This window comes from Ammospiza nelsoni, chromosome 19, assembly GCF_027579445.1.
Source record: "Ammospiza nelsoni isolate bAmmNel1 chromosome 19, bAmmNel1.pri, whole genome shotgun sequence".
Classification (NCBI taxonomy): Eukaryota; Metazoa; Chordata; class Aves; order Passeriformes; family Passerellidae; genus Ammospiza; species Ammospiza nelsoni.
In genome coordinates, this window is record NC_080651.1 from 3,085,516 (window position 1) to 3,104,024 (window position 18,509).

The 18,509-nt window shown below is 43.7% G+C and overlaps 1 protein-coding gene across 1 annotated transcript; it reads right to left on the reverse strand.

Annotated features, from left to right (window-relative positions):
- Positions 1-1,512: 1,512 nt before the first annotated feature.
- PCTP (phosphatidylcholine transfer protein) lies at positions 1,513-10,270 on the reverse strand. Its single transcript, XM_059485713.1, has 6 exons — positions 10,037-10,270; positions 7,224-7,341; positions 3,647-3,726; positions 3,142-3,313; positions 2,434-2,501; positions 1,513-1,907 (listed from the first exon to the last, which is right to left on the reverse strand). The coding sequence occupies exons 1-6, from the start codon at positions 10,067-10,069 to the stop codon at positions 1,836-1,838; spliced, it is 543 nt and encodes a 180-aa protein (XP_059341696.1). The 5' UTR covers positions 10,070-10,270; the 3' UTR covers positions 1,513-1,835.
- Between the last annotated feature and the right edge of the window lie 8,239 nt (positions 10,271-18,509).

Consider the following 18,509-nt stretch of genomic DNA (forward strand, 5'->3'; position numbering starts at 1 on the left):
TTGTGTCTGGCACAAGAAGCTGCCTGTGCAATGGTTTCAGCGTGGATATGTGAGCAAAGGCTGTGTATTCTGCATGCTCAGTGCAGGGCCTGCAGGAAATCCAATTTTCGGAAGGATTGACAATGGAGCCATTCAGCCCCCTGAGCTCTCAGCCTCAGTGTCTCAGCACACTGCACACACAGGGATACCCAGTCTAAGACAAAGTGAATTCATGATTATAAAATGCTTTCAGTCTTCCTCCTGCTTTCACTTCCTTAAAAGACTAAACAAAATTAGATTGTCTGGAGAAAAAGAATGAAAAAATGATCTATTTTATACATGATTCATCTCTGTGCACATACTCAGCTCACTAGGTACATGTTGCTTATAAACATTTCAACTCAAAATTTCAACTCAACTCAAATTTTAAGGTAGGTTTACAATTACAGGGAAGTTTTGGACTGTTGTGGCACAGAGGTCAGTTTTGTTCAGAAAAAACTGCAAATTAAATAGTCTGCATCATTGTCCCAGGAAGATTCATCCTCCTTTTATAATTTTGTTATATCATGTTGTGTAACACTGTAATATCCAATCCAGTGACAGCCTCCAAGTCAAACACATTGAAAAATGCCTGAATTGCTGGCAGAACACAAGAATCCTGCTTAGTTCTAATCCAACTTATTCTTTTACAATCCTTTAACAGTAAGGCAGCTCATGGTATCAGCCTGTCATGTGTGACCTGCCCAGCATGGAACTCTTAAACCATGGAGACAGAACAAGAACACTACATGGACAAAATAATGATTTATTGGAAATAGTCACACAAGGTGTAAATGCATCGTTTCAATTGTTTATTTTTTACAACACAAAGCTACTCCATTACCAGACTGATTCAGAAACAGCATTCGATTTAGGAAAAATGTTGAATATTTTAAATCCCTGAGAATGGCGTCCTCTCATTCCTATATGCACTCCCTGTCCCTCCTCCACCCACCCCACCCCCAAAAAAGGTGCTGGAAATTTAATCTCCTGCTCAGTTAAGCTTTTAGTGTGTCACCATCCATTCTTTATATCAGCATTAAATTTAAAAATGCAAGCAAGCCCAAGTTCCACATCAAGCTCATCCACATTCAGTGGCAAGCACCCAGTTTAAAATTACCTCCAGTTTCAAGTTGGTGTCCAAGCTGCTTTATAGATAAGGCTACTGACTCTGGAGATAAAACTTGTTCCCCTTAAATCAGACATGCAAGAAGTCACCTCCTTTTTCTTCTAGCTGGACACAAATAAAAGTTTTTACATTTCATGCAGAAGTATGGAGCTGTGAATGCAAGGCTTTAGGCTTGATCTTTATACAGCTGGATTTAAGGGAGCTTAGCATCACAGACTTCCTATTGCACATTTCTAGTAATTTACCTCATTCCTCAGCATTTTTTAGGTTCATATCAGGCAGAGAGTTTAAGAATGACAAACTTGGGTAGTAAAAGCAGATCCAGGCATAACACATGCAGATAATTTGAAGTCCAAGTTCAGACATTTTTCTGGTAAGATTGTTGTTTCTTGTGCAAGGATGCAACATATCCAGCACAGAACTCCTCTAGTTGATACCTGACAACCAGCATAAGCAAAGCATGGGGAACAAGGTAAAACTTGAGTATTTTCAAAAGCTGCAGCTGATATTGGTGCTACTTTGCCAGTGGCCAGCTCTTCAGTCGAAAAAAAATCTAATAAAACTCAAGGCATAACTCAAACTAAAATAGAATTCTTTCCAATATTAGAGGTAGATTTTATCCAGTGTAATATATAACATCTGCTCCTGTAAGAGCAGAGATCTAGGAATTAAATTATTCAAATCAATTTCAACACCCATGTGTCTTAGAATAATTAAGGCAAGCTTTTCGTATATCCTTCAAGAAAGCAGGCACACCACTCTGTAAAGAGAAAGGCAGAAAAGTTATTCTTGCATAATGAAACCAATAAAAACTATAAGCAAAATGAGCATTCCCTTTATATAGATCAAGGACATCAAACAGATACAGTTCTAAGATCCAATATCCAATTGTCTAAGATAAAGTCTAAGATCTGATACATAGCATCAAGCCATTCTTTGAATATTTTGGGAATAAACTGCATTACTGAAGTTTGCTTGTCTTGAGGCTATTCATATATTCTCTGAAACACAGATTATTTGGGGTTTGCTGCAGAAATTTACCTGCCTGGTTGAAAAACCAAAGGAATTTGACAGGAATTAAAATAAGTAAATTAATTAAGACCATTGTCATGAAAGCATACAATAGTGAGACAGAAAACATGGGACTGTGTAAAAGCTAGGAACACTGATGCATCTGTTCCAGAAAAAAATAATTCTGCCCAAAACCTAGAGGATGGGTATGACTGCAGTGAATTCATTGCTTGAAACAGATAAGCCAAAGATCATTATCTGAATCCTTTCCTTACCTTGGCAGCCCAGTTGACCAGCCAGGTTGGAATCATGCCACCAGGATTATCAAAATAGTACATATAGACTAGAGAAGAGAGAGAAGTTACCAGATACCAGTGACCTGAGCCTCAGCTCTAACACACTGTGGCAGAAGCTGTCAGTGCATCCTGAAGCACCAACTACAACAGTTCTAGTCTAAATTCTGCACAAAAAATTCAACTTGTCCTGAAGTGAAATGTGAAGTAAATACAGGCATTCCCTGTTAACCTCTGGGAAGCTGACAGAGCCACAAAAGGCATTTGAATTACTGTAAACCATGTCTTATAAAAGAAGACTGTCTTTAAAAGACTAATCTCAGACAGAAGTCAAGCTCTAGGCAAACCCTTTAATCTATACATCTGTCAAACACAATACTTGAATCATTGCTGAGTTAAGGAAATTGCAGCAGTCTCCCCAGCTGAACTGTCTGGCAGGAAAAGCAGCACAGACTGGGGCTGGCATGGGAGGGCAGAAGGAAGTGGTCAGTGGACTATTCTTAACCACCCAGCCCAACTGCTACATAAAAAGATTCTTCACACCAGTGCACTGCACTGGACATTTCCAAAGGTTTCATCCATTTTAAAGTAAACCTTGGCTTAAAATTTCCAGTCCCCCTCTTTGTGTGTTTTGCTAATATATACACTCCCTGCCTACACAACTTGCCACACATTTTCTTGACCTCTTACCTTTACTTCCAGCCTTGCCATCACTTTCAATTACCAGGCTTTGTTTATAGCTCTTAACTCTGATAATACCAGGCTTCTCAGGGCACTGAGGAACAGCCACACTTTTTGCCAACACAACCCAGATCTTCCTCCCCTGCACATCCATCTCCCGGCTCTCCCGGATATAGACATACTGCACTGCAAGTTGAGGAGCCACGTCAAAACAATGTCACTTGGAGGGATGAGGAGCTGACAAGAGAGTTCCATCACAAACAGCCCCTCCTTCAAGTTCTTTCTCGTGTCCCTACAGGATTCAATCCTGCAGAGCAGTAATTCAGCTATGGGAGCTCCAGCTCTGTGTGGGAAGAGGCACCCACGCTCCTCTTCGTGCCACATACATTCATCTAACACAAGGACTGCAAGATCTTAGATCAGTGCAGCAGAGTGATGGAATCAGTTCATTGCTGGGATTCCTGGATGACCAAGTGGCAGAAACTGCAAGAGGAACAAAAACTTGAAAGGATACATCTCTGTTTGAGAGAGGAAAAGGGTACTTCACTTCCCAGTAGATTACTTTTTCACCATCATATGTTTCCTCATACAGTTCTACGGTTGAAAGAAGAAGACTGTTAGATATTTTTAATGTCTACTGCAACAGAAATATAGATGGCATCAAGAACTGCTCAGATTTCTGACATGTACACATTTTACATGCAACCCTGATGTCAAAATTGATATGTATGTAGAATTTTAGCAATAAGAGACATTAAGAAGTTCTGTACCAGGATTGTTCAGGAATCAAATACACAAAAATAGGTGGCCTGTTTTTCTTTGGCTATTGGATTAATTGGTGGAAAAAAAGAAACCCCCCAAAAAATCCAGAAACCCCAGACCATAAAATGAGAACAATTCTGAGGGCAACAGAGTCAAATTCCTTTTCCAACAGTTTGCTCATTCAAAGCTTTTCCATCTCAAAGCTTTTTCCTCACCTGTGCATGTTCTGCACAAGTTTAAGTCACAATCTAAGAGTACAATGTGCTCTTTCACAGGCATGTCATCACCCTTGTAAATTATACTGAATTAACATGGAACTAGGATGAGTGCAGCTTTCTAACACCTGAAGACATCTTACATGGGGATTAATGAATTTTGGAAAAGCTGTCAGGAATTTCGCAGCAGTACATACATGCAACAGCAAACTAGAATCTTGAGCAGTTTATGAGCCTTCATTACACCACCTTCAGTCTGCCTGGAAACTCAAATCAGAAGGCAGCAGAATATGAAAAAAAAGTAACCTAAGAATAGTGCCTATAACATGGCAGTGACTCAGTTGGAGAGTAGTCTGAAGGAGAAAATTTAGTTCTAATCAAACCACACAATCGAGTTTGAAAACCTGTCTACAGCACAGCTTCCTTCCCCGAGGCAGCAATGGAACCTGATGAGCCCTGGGGCTGAGCCAGGGCTGGCCCAGGGTCTGCAGTAAAGGACAGTGGGATCCAGAAAGGTGCTTCACCTTCACAGCCACAGTGGCCTCTTCTTCCTTTACAGCAGACTTGTGCCTGAGGTGCTCTATGTCCTCCAGAGCCAGGTTTTTGGAAGTGAGGCCAGAATAAAGCAATAATCTCACTGACAAGGCAAGAACAGTGCCCCAGATGGGAGATTCTTTCCCTATATAATATATTCCAAACCAGGATTCTGTTGGCATGCCCTGCAGACCAGCTGTCACCCACAGAAACAGCTTCTCCTCTTCTCCAGCTGGAGCAGCACTGCATGCACCTGGTGTTGTAATAACCCACAACATTTATGTTTTCCACCAGAGGTCACTGGAGCATTGGACTATTCACTTAGCTTTTGCTCCTAACCACAGAGATTTCCTTTTACAAAGGCACCATGACAGTGTTTTAAAGACCCCAAAACAACTCTTATTAGCTACCTCATTTACCTGTGTATTTTTGCAAACACAGGACAAAAACCACAATACATAAACCGCATCCCACCTGCATTCACTTCAAGCCAGAATATAGTGCATTTTAATAATAATTTGATTTCATTTAGCACCACTAGAAGAGATCACAAGTCTGTTCCATCCATAATAGGGACAGCAGCACTTACTGCTTCAGCAGTCAGTTATCACTGTGAAATTGTTGGGAAGTCTGATCTCAGTCAGGAAGGTGCTGCAATCAGGAGTAGAGCCAGTTTCAGTATTGCTCAGGCCCAACCATTCTGCATCACGCCACAGAAGCACGTGGGACCTCAGTCACAACTTCCCTGCTGAGCTGGCAGCTGCAGCACAAACCAGGCCTCAGGGCGTCCACATGTTGTGGATATTCAGAAGCATGCAGAAGCAGTTGCCTTTTCAGCTAAAAAGCCAGCTACTTCTGCTCTGATCAGGTTTTTATTTCAATGTTCAGCAGAGATTTCTCCTTTGGACTGCCACTTGCATGGCTGTAAGAGCACCAAGGAATAAAAACAGTAACACCAAGAGCAAGAAGGCTCTCAGTGGAAGTTTTTGGGGTTTCTTCCCGAATGTGAAAGAAAAAACCCAGGCTGAACTGGGGTTACATTTAAAACATTGGCTAGCACTTTCATCATATGTATCATCCCAAAAAACAGGTGGGCTTGTGTCAATTTTTAAGTAGGAAGGAAAGCATTATGTTATATTTAAGCCCTCTAAGAGTTAATTTCTATGAAATGCTGGACTTAAAGCACCAGCACAAGTAGAAATTAAGAGATGAACAAACCATGGTCAGCAAGGATACAAATGTCAGCTCTGCAACATTATCTAGTTTTTAGTTTAAGGGTGTAGCTTCCCCCAGCAGCTTCCTTTCTTTTCTCTATGAAGGAATTTTAAAAAAAGTGTTTATTTAAGAAGCATTCATTTCTCCTAAATGCACTTAAAGACTACTGAAGTAACTCAAGAGAGTATTTTTACATCCAATACAATAATGCTGAGTCCCACTCTGACTCTTTGTTTCATTAATGGCAAAATGGCTTTTGCTACAAGAAAGCTATTGAGCATTTTGACAATTAACACTTCTTCATGAAGACACTACTCCTTAAATCTGCCCAAGACTGACATGAGTTTAATTTATGGGTCTCTGTATCAATGCAGCCATTGGCATTATCAGCAATCATTCACCCTGGAGCTGTCCTAAACCTTACAAGCACAACATTTAACAAGTCTTTGGTTTTTAACACTGCTCTTTGCTCAGCAAAACACTCAGACCACTTTTCAGTTTTACTGGCCTGCTCTGACTTCAAGCACAGGCTTAAAAAGAAAATGCTCCCCATCTTTAAAATAAATGGATTACTAGATACCTACATCAGCTGCACCCTTACCTTGTTACTGCTGACTTAGGATGTTTTAGCACCATATGGATATCCAGTTTTAATGCCCCTTTTCAAAGACAACATTAAATAAACGTAACTAATTAGTTATTCCTTTCTCTGTAAAAGCCATACGCTCTCGATACACCCATTCCTGACTGTAAAAGGTGCCAAGAACAACCCATGCTTTCAGGAAAAGATATTCCACCATTCATCAAACTGGTGGAAGCCTGAGGAAAAATTTTCATAAAGACATTAGCCTTTGAAATAATCTCCCCAAGGACAAATTTTAAGACTCAGCTGAACAGGGTGCGGGGCCACCTTGTCTTGACTGTGCTCTCACCAAGGAAGTTTGGACCAGATGATCCAAGAAGTCCCTTCCAACCTGCAATTCCATGATGCACTGCTCCACCGCCCTGTGCAAAGATGCACAGAAGGTACCACCCCATTTCTCCCCAAGACATCTACTAAAATTTAACCTAAGTATTACAACTAGAAGTTACAAGTGCTCCAGCATAACCAGTGATGCCAATCATATGCTTTAACCAACATGGAAAGAATTCATTCCAGAGGAAAGGGAAATACTGTTGAGACATTAGAGATTGCATATCAGTGTTTACTGGTGTATTTGCAGAGTGCAACCTTATCCCAAAAGATATTTAAGTCTGACCCAAAGTCTTTGGAGGCAGTAACTTCGAAATACCTTTGAAGAAAGTTTTAGTGGGAACAATTAATGTGGATTCCAGTTTGCTTTTACACTGCCTAGATGAGCTTACCTTTAACATACTGATCCCACTTTTTTCTGAAATCCAAGTCCATGTAGACATCTGCACACAATTTTGGGGGAATGTCAGCAAGACCACCAAAGATTTTATATTCATAAAGTCCTGATTGCTGTGGAAACAGAATGAAGAGAGGAAAAGTCACACAGGAAAGGGAAGTACTCTGCATCAGGGAGAACAGCTGAAGGAAGTTAGGTGGAGCACAAATTACAAATATGCTCAAGAGCTGTGAAAGCAAGTGCTCAGAAAACAATATAAGATTCAGTCTTTAACCTCTCGACTTTTTGATCTACACATGAAAGTGTAAATGCAGCCAGGCTGACCTGCCCTGCACAATGGCTGTTCCTTCCCTTACACCAGTACCCTTTTACTTCATCAGGAGTTCCAGAGGGAGCATGTTTCTTCACACAGTCCCCTCTTCAGCTCCAGTGGTCAGTGTGGACTGAATCCTGCCCACACTGAGGTTTACCAGAAGCATTAAATTCTTGTGGCAAGTTAGTTCTGCTTACACATCAGGCTGGGATACAAGAATGCTTTACAATGTCCATGCTTACATACAATGCACTCATATCTGCCTTGAATATTTATCAGCTATTTTCTTTCAGAAAGCTGTAGGCACTGAAGGGGTGAGGTGCAGGATATCTCCTGTTTAATGTCACTTTCAACATATGGTAATTCCATCTGTGCCTATGGAGCAATGTTTGTACCACTGTTAGTACGAGTTCAGGACTATTTTAAAGCAATGACAGTTCAGGACTAAATTAAAACAATGAGAGTATTTCAAATATATAGTGTAGAAATCAAATCAAAGCATTCCTAAGGAAAGGAAAAGAAGACTTATACAACATTCTTTTCTTCTTTACCTTGCCTTCACAAATCAACTCCAGAAGATGAGGATTTGAAGTACCAGAAAACAGTAATGTGAGCAAGAAACTTAAGTTACTCATCTTCACTGTGCCTTCTCTGGAGCACCAATCACCAGCTTCAAACCTGAACTATTCAGCATCTGTGTAACCCCACGCACTCATCATCTTTCTAAGAGGCATCAACATTTTTATTCTCACAAGAAAACCAGCAATTTACAGTAAGAAGGTTAAAACAAGAGTGAAATGTTTCCATTTTTCTGAGGCATGTCATCAGGAGAGTCAATCAGCTTGGCTGGAATGCAGCACTGAACAGGAAGGCCCAGATCTATTTCTGCAGCCTGCAGAGAAGGTGGAAAGACAAGGCAAAAAGGCAACAGGAAGAATAATTGCTGCTTTCAGCTTCCTGGAGTACTGTTGCTGCAGGGGAATTGCAGTTCAGTAAGTGCTAAAAGCTAATTTTTCCAGTAACAACTTTAAACAAAGATCCTACTTCTAGACTTCATCTTCTCTTGCAGCAATCTGAAGCAACTGAAAGACAAAACAGTAGATTTATTTCCTAGAAGAGTCCCAAGATTGGACTTGAAAAGGTCCCTCACATCCTATGTAGTCTGTCCATCCAGCCCAAACTGGGGGCATCGTACACTACATTAAAAATGACAGACACCTGTAAATAGGTTTTTTTAGTTTCAAATAGTCCTTTTAGCTCTACAATCCCTGTGCATAAAAGCACAAAAGGATGAGGAGGAGAAGCCTGAGCTGCTTTCCATCTCACCAGCTGCATTCATACAATAGCAGCACAGCCACTGCAGTGAGCCAGGGCTTCCCTGCTCCCATGAGCCTGGCCAAATCCAGCTTCCCAAAATTCCTTTGCCTTCATCCACTGCACAATGCATTCACAGCTCTGGGTTGAGATCTAATCCTAGATCCTCTACTTCATCCACTCCAGCAGGAACACCCCCAGCAACTCACTGATCCTTGCATGGATACCTGGCAGGCACCCCAGTCTCACCCAGCTGTGTGCACTGACTGATAAACTCCTCTGGCCATTGCCAGTCACCACATCCACACTGTCAACATAGACTATTTATCACTGAAGAAAATTCCAAGTTCTATGAAGTGATGTTTTTTTAAAGAGGCTTTCCCCACCCCACTGTGATTTTAGCACAGCCCTGTATGCTTTCTGGTTTTTTCTAACATTACCATGTCAGAAATAATTTCTCAGAATACAAATACAAAATTGTCGTGCAAAGAACAGCATGAAGTCCAGAGGGAGCTGAGAGGAAACTATGATCACTCAGTTAAAAACCAGGATATTTATAAATATACATTTAAATATGGATTTAGAAGTCAGTATTGAATAGTAAATCCCTGTCAGAATGAAGACACTGTCAATCACAAGTCAGTTCCTAAACCACGGAAGTTCATTAAAGAAGTTAGTCACCCCAAAAGGGAAGAATTTCATTCCAACCCTTTCTGAACTACCTGATTTTAGAGGGCAAAGGGTGGGAAATCAGTGTGGTCTGGAGAGAGGCAGGAAGGGAGGCGGGCTCCTGGAGAGAGGATGCTGTGACACGGGCGGGGCTCGGGATGTTCGGGGACACGCTCCCCTGAGCACAAACCCCCGTCCGAGGGGTTCGAGAGGGTGGCACACGGAACCCCCGGGATTCCCCAGCTCGCTTCCGCGGGGTCACTGCGGCCCAGCAGCTTTCTCATCAGCACTTAATGGCATTACCCGGAAAGCGGCTTTCTGCGAGCCTGGAGAAACCGAGCCCAGGCCTGTGCGGGGAACCCGCGGCTGCGGGCCGGGCCGCGCGGGAACCGCATCCCCGTCAGCACCGCACCCCTGCCATCCACCGCCCCCATCTTCGCCGCCACCGCCCCGGCATCCCTGCCACCCACCGCCCCCCGGCCGCCCCGGGCCGGCAGCCGGAGCCCGCCCACCTGGTGGTACAGCCGGTAGATCCGCACGCCCATGGTCTCCACCAGGAGCTGCCAGGGCCCCGCCGCGGCCGGCGCCGGCTGGTCCAGCTCCCGGCAGGCGGCCCCAAACTGCTCCTCCGAGAAGCCCCGAGACAGCGCCTCCTGCGCCTCCGGCGGCGCCGCCGTCCCCACCGCTGCCTCCAGCTCCGGCGGCGCCGCCGTCCCCACCGCTGCCTCCAGCTCCGGCGGCGCCGCCGTCCCCACCGCTGCCTCCAGCTCCGGCGGCGCCGCCATCCCCGGCCGGGCGGGCGGCCGGGCGGGCTCAAGCCCCGGCCGGGCACTGCCCCCGTCCGGCCCGCCCCGCTCCGCCCCGGGGCCGGGCCCGCCGAGCCTGCGGGGCCGAGGGAGCGGGCTCGGCGCTCTCGGCCGGTTCTCGGGACGTCTCTGCCCTGCAGGTGCGCTCCGTGCGCACCCGGGTTAGGCGCGGTCTCCGTGGTGGTGCCTCTGAATGTGTGAGACATCAGCCTGGTGCCAGAACCGGGACAGGTCCGTGGGTGCGCTGGTCAGGGCCTTCCCTTTGGGGTGTCCCCCAAGGACACAGACTGAACACTATGGGCACATGTATTTTTGTATGTCTTCACGTTTGGACAGGCAGTTTTCCTTATGGACTGTACATATGAGAGTATGATATAAAGAACCCAAAACTGCTGTACAGCTGCTTGGCAGGTGAGCGTGGCCCTGGCCCACCCAGCGAGGCCCCACCAGCCTGGCAGGGAGGAAAGGCAGCAGGCTCTGCCCATGGCAAACTGGGCTGCACTGGGCTGCACTACTGGGGTAGGCAGGATGGAAAGAGGCAAAAAACTTGCACTGGGATGAGCTCCCGGGCAGGAGGAATCCACTGCCAGGGACACATTTTGCATCTTGCTCAGGCTCTGCAGTGACACCACCTATCACACTCAGCCAAGCATTAAAGCCTTCAAAATGTGACTATGGCAGGTTTTCTCCTAGGAGTTGTAAATCTGTTTTCATTACAGCTCTATTCTTCTAATTCCTGTGAGATTTTCCTGCTGAACACCGTGTCTTCAGAATAAAACAAGCAGCTCTGAGCAGTGGGACATCATCAAACCTACTGACTGGCAGCACCAGCCAATGTATTTGGTGGTAACCTCTGTGCAAGGCTGGAATAATGCAGTGTTTCTAGCTTCCCTGCCAAGTGGCTGAGGTCTTTGACAAAGAGTTCACTTATGTCAGCTGTCTTTCCAGTTCCAGTCAATTGGTTTGCAAGCAGAGCATGAAGATTTCTGGCTGACTGGTTTGGACATACAGGCTGACCCTCATCCTTGCACAGTCCAGAAAATTTTGCAGAGAGCATTTTGTGAAGGCAAGATTGCATCTCACAAACTTCCTCCCAGTATGTAAATTTGATGCCAGAACTTGACCTGTACCATCTTCATAAAATAATGTCAGTAATGATAATAAAAATCTGCTCATATTTTACCTGCTCTCACCTCCCCACTGAGACTGCTTGGCAAACATTTCAGTTCTTTTATTTTTTGTAGTAAACTTATGTGTATTATTATTACTCATATTTACATAATAAGTATAAATATTTTGGCTTATTTTTGGTTTTTTTGTTTTTTTTAAACATTACTTAAAATGGCATGCTCTCAGTGAGCCCAGTTGGTTCTCCAGATATCAAGGGAATACATTTCTTATGGCTCATCCCTTATGAGTAATTTCTTGGCTAAGTTGACTTGAGTGAAGCTGTGCTGCCCACCCAGCTGAGGAGCTGGTCTTTAAAATGGAATTTGAGGCAATGGCCTGGAGGTGAGAATAATTTAGTTTTTCTTTTTTCTTGAAGAAATATTTCTTTACTTTTGCAAAGCTTTTATCAGATTGCTGTCTCACTTCTAAGTCCCATTCTTTCTCTGAAATAGGGCTCAGTGAAACTGAAAGAGCTTGTGGCTCTTGTTTGCACAGAGGTGACTTTGGCCCACTATGAAAAAGGAGTTGTGAGTAAAGAACTGATCATTAACATGCAGCAAGGGCACATGCCTGTGAGATTACCTGATCTCCTTGTTTGTGCAAAAGGACTGAAGTGATCACAGCTCCATGTTGCCTGTTATTTTAGGGTCAATGTTTTGCATTATATGGTTGTCTACATGGCATCAGGAAGTTGGCTTCATCTGCCTGACCACTCCCTGTTTCCCCAGCACTTTCATGGAAAAATAGATTTATCTCACAAGGCCACTCTAGGGACAAAAGCTTTCAAAAAAGGCATTACTATGTGACCTTTTTTTCTTGGTAAATAAGGAGTGGTGATTACTGAGAAAGCACAAGCTGTTCTGAGAGTTTATTTTCTGTTTTCACGTATGTTTACGTAAGTGTTATTATTTATCCCTTGTATTTCCATGTATTGCCCTTAGCTTAGGGATCGAAGCTGAAGTTTGAGCCCAAGTCCTTTAGAATCTTCCCTGCTGGGTAGTGGCTGTGGGCTGGATGAGTTCAGGACTGATTTTCTGCTGCTCTGCCCCAGCACTGTGGGCAGCAGCTGTGCTGGGAACATGAACCCAAAGGCAGCCTGGACACAGCAAAGTCCAGTCCCACACATGGACCAGGGACCCAAATACCACTGAAGGGAAAATAGAGCGTTACTGTTCTGGGGCAATGAGGGGGAGTTTCAGAAGTGCCCATAACTTGTTCTACATATTTGGTGGATCTCAGGCTTCAGGTTAGTTACCCTGTGGTGTTGTAGTTAGCAGACGTGGTTTCAGCCAGGCTTTCTGGTATGGGAAGGTTTAGCTTTTGTCCCTGGTGGTGTTTAAGGACAGGTTGGACTGGGCTTTTAGCACCTGGTCTAGTAGAAGGCATCCCTGCCCATGGCAAAGGGTTGGAATGAGATGAGATGATCATTAAGGATCCTTCCAACCCAAACCATTCTGTGATTTTATTATTCTATTTAGCTGCTGCTGCTCTGAGTGGGAAATGTACCTCAAGGCAACTTGCTGATTTGGGCTATCAGTGGCATTAATATACCTAAATCTTCCACCTGTTTTTTAGAATGGAAATAAATCTGTATGAATTCCCTACTAACACCTAACCTTTCTGTTACTGAAATCAGTGCTGGGTAATCCAATGAATTCTGTGGCATGGAACACAAAACCAGGAAACTGGACAACTCCTACATCAGAAAATCATATTGGCCAGAATTGAAACCAGCAATCAACACAGATTGATGTTTTCAGGCCCCAGGTGATTTTCAGTGTTTGTTTTGGATATGGACATCCATATGTGGGAGAATGTTCCCAGCTATATTGTGTTTTCCTCTATCTGTCTCTGTGTGGCACTGGTGCACTTTGAAAAATTCTTGGAGATGAACTAAAGATGTGGGATTTTGATGAATTAAATTGCTGTGCAGACATTTATATACTACTGTAATTCCAAAAACTTTGCAAAGCTGCTGAGTAGTCCTGTCCTACCATTTATACAATTTGTACATTTGCATTTCTAGTATACACAGCCAAGGCAATTATAAGCTTCTGCTGCTGTTCTTTATTGACTGCATCATGTAAAAGTCTTTCTCACAAATTGTTTCATGACTTTTACAGTTTCAAGAAGATGATTCTTCATCCAAAAAGCTGAGAAGTAACAACAGCATCTCCCATCTCAGCCACGCATGTGTAAGGCAGTCTATATTCTCCTCTCTTGTATGAGTCAAAGGGAAATCTGGTTTTTCAACATTTTTAGAGTACACAGAAAATATAGTCTGTCTGCTACATCAAAACCTTTATATATTTTATGTGTTCTGTATATGTTTATATATGTATATATTTTATTCCTAAGTACTTAGGCAGGGAGGGTCACCTAGGGTGATTTTTTTCAGAGAAATAGCACAAAACATGCACTGCTTGAGCTGTCATAAGGGGCTATTAAATACTGGTTTATAATGGCCTTCTTCATAGAGTTGAATTTAACCCCAAACTATGACTGTTTCTGTATGGAGTATCTAGTTTCAACAGTTCCACCCAAATAGAAGAGGATTTAGAGGGTAACTGGCGTTCTGCAGTTGTTCTGCCTTCTGATATGATGTGTTTTTTACCTTTGGTAGATGGTTTATTGTGCTGGACCCCTGGTGTCAGAACCCATCTCCTTCATTTGGCCATTATTGCCTTTGATTTCCATCTTGTAGCCACAGTTTCTCTGGAAAGTAATGCACTCCCAGTGCAAATAAACTGGAGATAAAGAGGTTCAATGTATTTACCTGGTCCTGAGGAAAGAGGGGTAATTTTAAACTTCACTGTAGGAAGGAAGGGATTTCACCATTACCTGCATGACCTAAAATGACTCATTCAAAAGATAAGACAGCCTGTTTAGATCTTCACTTGGTTTGGTAAATAGTTATCACTACCACACCCTCTACTTTCTTAACTTGTTTACATGGATGTAGAAATACTTCTAAACTTCCCTTAGCAGGTGATGCTGAAGCAGATGACATATATGAAAAGCTCTCTTTTGTGGGAACAGTAAGAACTTAATTTGGTCTTACTGCAATTATTCTTTTTTTTCTTTTCTTTTCTTTTTCTTTTTTTAACTGCCCTTTAGGTCAGACACTTGACTTACTGTAAATTTCACAGCAGTCATCTATTATGTAAGAGAAAAGCTGTGTATTTTAACTTTGTGCAGTATGTTAGATAGATCTTGTGTATAAATGTAGTCCTAAGGATTGTAGTGATGTAGGACACAGAAAGACTCATCAGCCAGGAAGTAATGCAGCCAACGGCCTGTATAGCTTACTTTAGAACTCATAGCTTTCTTTCTTTTGTTGGAGAGTCAATAAAAGCTGGCTGAAATGCTCCATGTTCATTAGATAGACCATTTGCAGAGGGAACAGTGTATGCTCCTTATACCCTACCTACTGAGAAGGGAAGCAAATGAAATAAAGTGTCTCTTGACCCTATCCACTAACTTGGACTAGTCACTTTTTCAGCTTTTTGTCTGCATTTCCCTTCATGTCTTAGAGCCCTGTAAATTCTTTGGGTGACTCAGTGCAGGTGGAAAACCAAGAAAAGAAATAATTCCTATTTTGAACTTGACTCTCAGCTGAATCTGCTGCATGCTACTGCAATAGTCTCTAATAAAAATCCTGGTTATGGTGGAATTACAGTGCCTGGAGTTTGCTCCCACGCTTCCCCCAGCTTGGCCAGAAAGCTGCCACGGATCCAGAGGTCTGGCCAAGGATCCAGAGGTTCTGTAACCAACTTATGCAAGGTTGAGGAATTGGCTTCTGGTGGTGTGATGCATCCCTCTGCTAATTAAAAGCACATGTCCACACAAGGAATGCAGCTCTTCAAATGGGAACTTGGTGTAATTATGAAAGCAGTAGGAGATAAGAATAATTGTTTTCAGTTCCAGATATCCTGTCTTCTTCTGCACTGCAGGAAGATTAAGTGAAAGTCAAGCAAGGCAATAACAAAATTCACATGCACAGCAGGATAGCTGATGTTGACCAAAGCACAAGTAGGATCTAATGGAGTTCAAAGAAAATTCCTTTCCATATTCCCAGCCACCAGAGAGGTTTCTCACAGTCGTTATAAGCACATCCATTTCATGAGCCTGATTACCCACAGAGTGGCTGGTTTGCACAGCTATCAACCAACTGGGGGGTAAACTGTGTTCAGGAGAGGGGAGCTACAGCATTTTATGAGAAATTATTTGCTTCTCTGGCTTTGGGCTGTTTTTGGACTCCATTCCTCATCACAAAACTCATACACTGCATGGCATGGTAAGGACAATTTATAATATATATTGAACACATTGAAAGGGCACTTTCTGAAAGTTTCACAAAATGCAGTAAACTGATGTGTTGTGTCCCTGTGTGGGCTTAGGGATAAAATAAAAGGAAAATTCAGTGGCGGGTTAGGGAAAAGGTAAGAAAAACTAAGTGAATAGGGAGCCCACAATAGTTGTACTTTGGCAGATTAGTGAGTCACTGTTTGCTGTGCTGTTAAGGCCCAGGAGACTGTTAGAAACTCAAAGCAAGCCATGAAGTATTGCAAGTGTGTTTCAGTCAGCAGAGCAACAGCGTTGCTCAGTTTAGGAGCCAAACTGCTCTCTCAGAGCTCCAGAATCACACACGCCTCTTGCTTATCAGCCCAGCTTTGGGGCTGCACTTCCCTCTAAGCAGCTGTGTTTGGGCCGCAGGGAGGAGATTTTGTCATTTAGGGCAGGTCCTAAAGGGGAGCTATGTATCACTGAAGCGTGGCAGTCCAAAACTGTGAACCTGTAACCCCTCCGTGCAGCTGCTGCTCAGCCCTGAAGTCTCCTCAGCTGTTTGCACTGAATTTCTCCAGGTGCCGAACGTGCTGCCCCGGGTGTGTCTGGTCCTTCTTTCCTTACATCCTTGGAGAGCCGTGCTCAGAACACAGCGGGACCTTAAAAGACAGAGGTTTTCAGTGATCCCTTTTTTGAAAAGGCCAGAGGGCTGGTGCTCAAGTTGTTTCAAACCCTTCAGTGCCTGAGTGCTACAAAGCCATCCTTCTAGGGGAGAGCACACTGCTCTCTCAGCCATTCCCTCATTCCCATCGCTTTCTATTGCAGCTTTTATGCTTCACAGCAAGAAATAAGAATTGCATGAGGTCTAGCAGAGTGTGTGACTTTTTTTGCCTGTTGTTAGGGCATTTATTTGAACAGAAACATCAATTCTAAGCCCAGCTTCGGTGCTTGTTTATGTGTACTAGAATAGCTCCTTAAAAAATCAGTTTCATGAGATATCTTATGTAAAACTTTCAGTATTTTATGTAAGACTTTCAGTAATGGAGTTGGCATGAAAAAATAAGAATGTACTAGTGGAGCTGTGGATGGTGTAAGCCTGAGAGGGAGGCTCTCTGTCAACAGAGGACAACCAAATACGAGACTGGAAGGACTAGAGAGGAACTGATGTAACAAGAATGGGGTGAAATTTAGGTCATGCACATGTGCAAACAGCAAGAATTTCTGATATAAAGTGAAAAATGAAACTGATACTGGAGAAAACAAACCAGACATCCTGAACAATCAGAAGAAAATTATGAAATGTTAGTATTTCTAGTAGACCAGGAAAAAAAAATACTTGTACTTCTGTGGAAGAAGCTGGTAAGACATGTAAAAAAATGATTGAAAACAAGCCTGAGAGAGTTTAATTTCTCCCTCTTAGGGCATTAGAGGATTAATTGCCAAAAGAGGGAGTAGCTGCTTCAGCCAAACATTTACTTGCCCATGTATAATTGTCTATGAACCCACTCAGCTAAAAACAAGATTCCTAGATACCAAAATAATAAGGCTGGTAGTCTCCAACAGGAGGAGTGGGAAACCTGGTTATTTTTGAGGTGGAACTTGTGAAATCTAATAAAGATATTACAGACATGGCTGCCTGCACTGGGAAGGAGCAGACAATGGTCAGGAGATCCTGCCTAATGGAGTTCCCCTCAGATCCAGTTTCTTTGTCATTGCTGCTCAAATGCTGATGTGTTTGACAGGAGCAGCAGCAAGTGGGGGGGGAAATGACAGTTTCTTGCAGAAAGTTGTGGAGCTTTTCCAGAACCTGGTTGATTTGTCTGGAGGACATGAACCCTTGGCAGGGTCTCCATCACTGGGCGGTTCTTAACAACACACAGGACGGAATCCTGGCCCCTGTGAAGTTGGTGGAAGTTTTGCCATTAATTTCTGTGAGGCCAGGATTTCACCCTGGGAGTCAAAAGTACATGCATGCTTTCAGAGACAGAGTGGCTGATTAAATACATCTGGTGCACTGTTCTTTTATCAATCATTGATAAAATAGTGCCTTTTAAATATAAACTTTGGTTGAGCTTAACCACAAAATTCAAATATGTCCGTTTACAAGACTTAAAAGCATAATTCGTCTGCTTTTTGTCTGAAGTAACAGAAATCATGGTAAAAAAATAACATACACCCACACCCACCCTCTCCAAACCCCTGTAGTATTTCATGTGCTGCAAAAATGAGTAATTAAAGCTTAGAAAAGCCAGTTAAAATATTTCTAAATGATACATAAAACTTTATCCTTTAAGAATGCCATCCGGAGCTATATTCCTCCTCCTTTACTTCCTGAGCTAGGGGTTCATCTGGATTTTGGCAGGGACTGTGCTTCCAAGTGACCCAGCACGGGCACCCAGCGAGCTCAGGACAGGACAGGTACGGACCCTGACCCGCGCTGCTGCAGCCGGGATGGCCCTGACACCCGGCATGGGGCTGGGAGTGCGGGAGGGCACGGGGCCTGGAGAGAACAACGGGCTGTGGGATGGCACGGGGGGCTGCGGGAGGGAAGAAGGGGCTGCGGGAGGGCGGAGGGGCCGGAGGGTGGCAGAGCGGGCTGTGGGAGGGCAGAGGGGCTGGAGTATGGCATAGGGGGCTGTGGGAGGGCAGAGCGGGCTGCGGGAGGGCGGAGGGGCTGTGGGAGGGCAGAGGGGGCTGTGGGAGGGCGGAGGGGCTGGAGGAT

Bases quoted from the DNA above. Each gene is read 5' to 3' on its own strand.
- PCTP (XM_059485713.1), bottom strand. From the start codon at position 10,069: ATGGGCGTGCGGATCTACCGGCTGTACCACCAG. The intron at 3,727-7,223 runs GTAAGCTCATCT...TTTCAACCGTAG, and splicing joins GTGGGATCAGTATGTTAAAG to AACTGTATGAGGAAACATAT. The intron at 3,314-3,646 runs GTATCCTTTCAA...CTTGCAGTGCAG, and splicing joins TTCCTCTCTCAAACAGAGAT to TATGTCTATATCCGGGAGAG.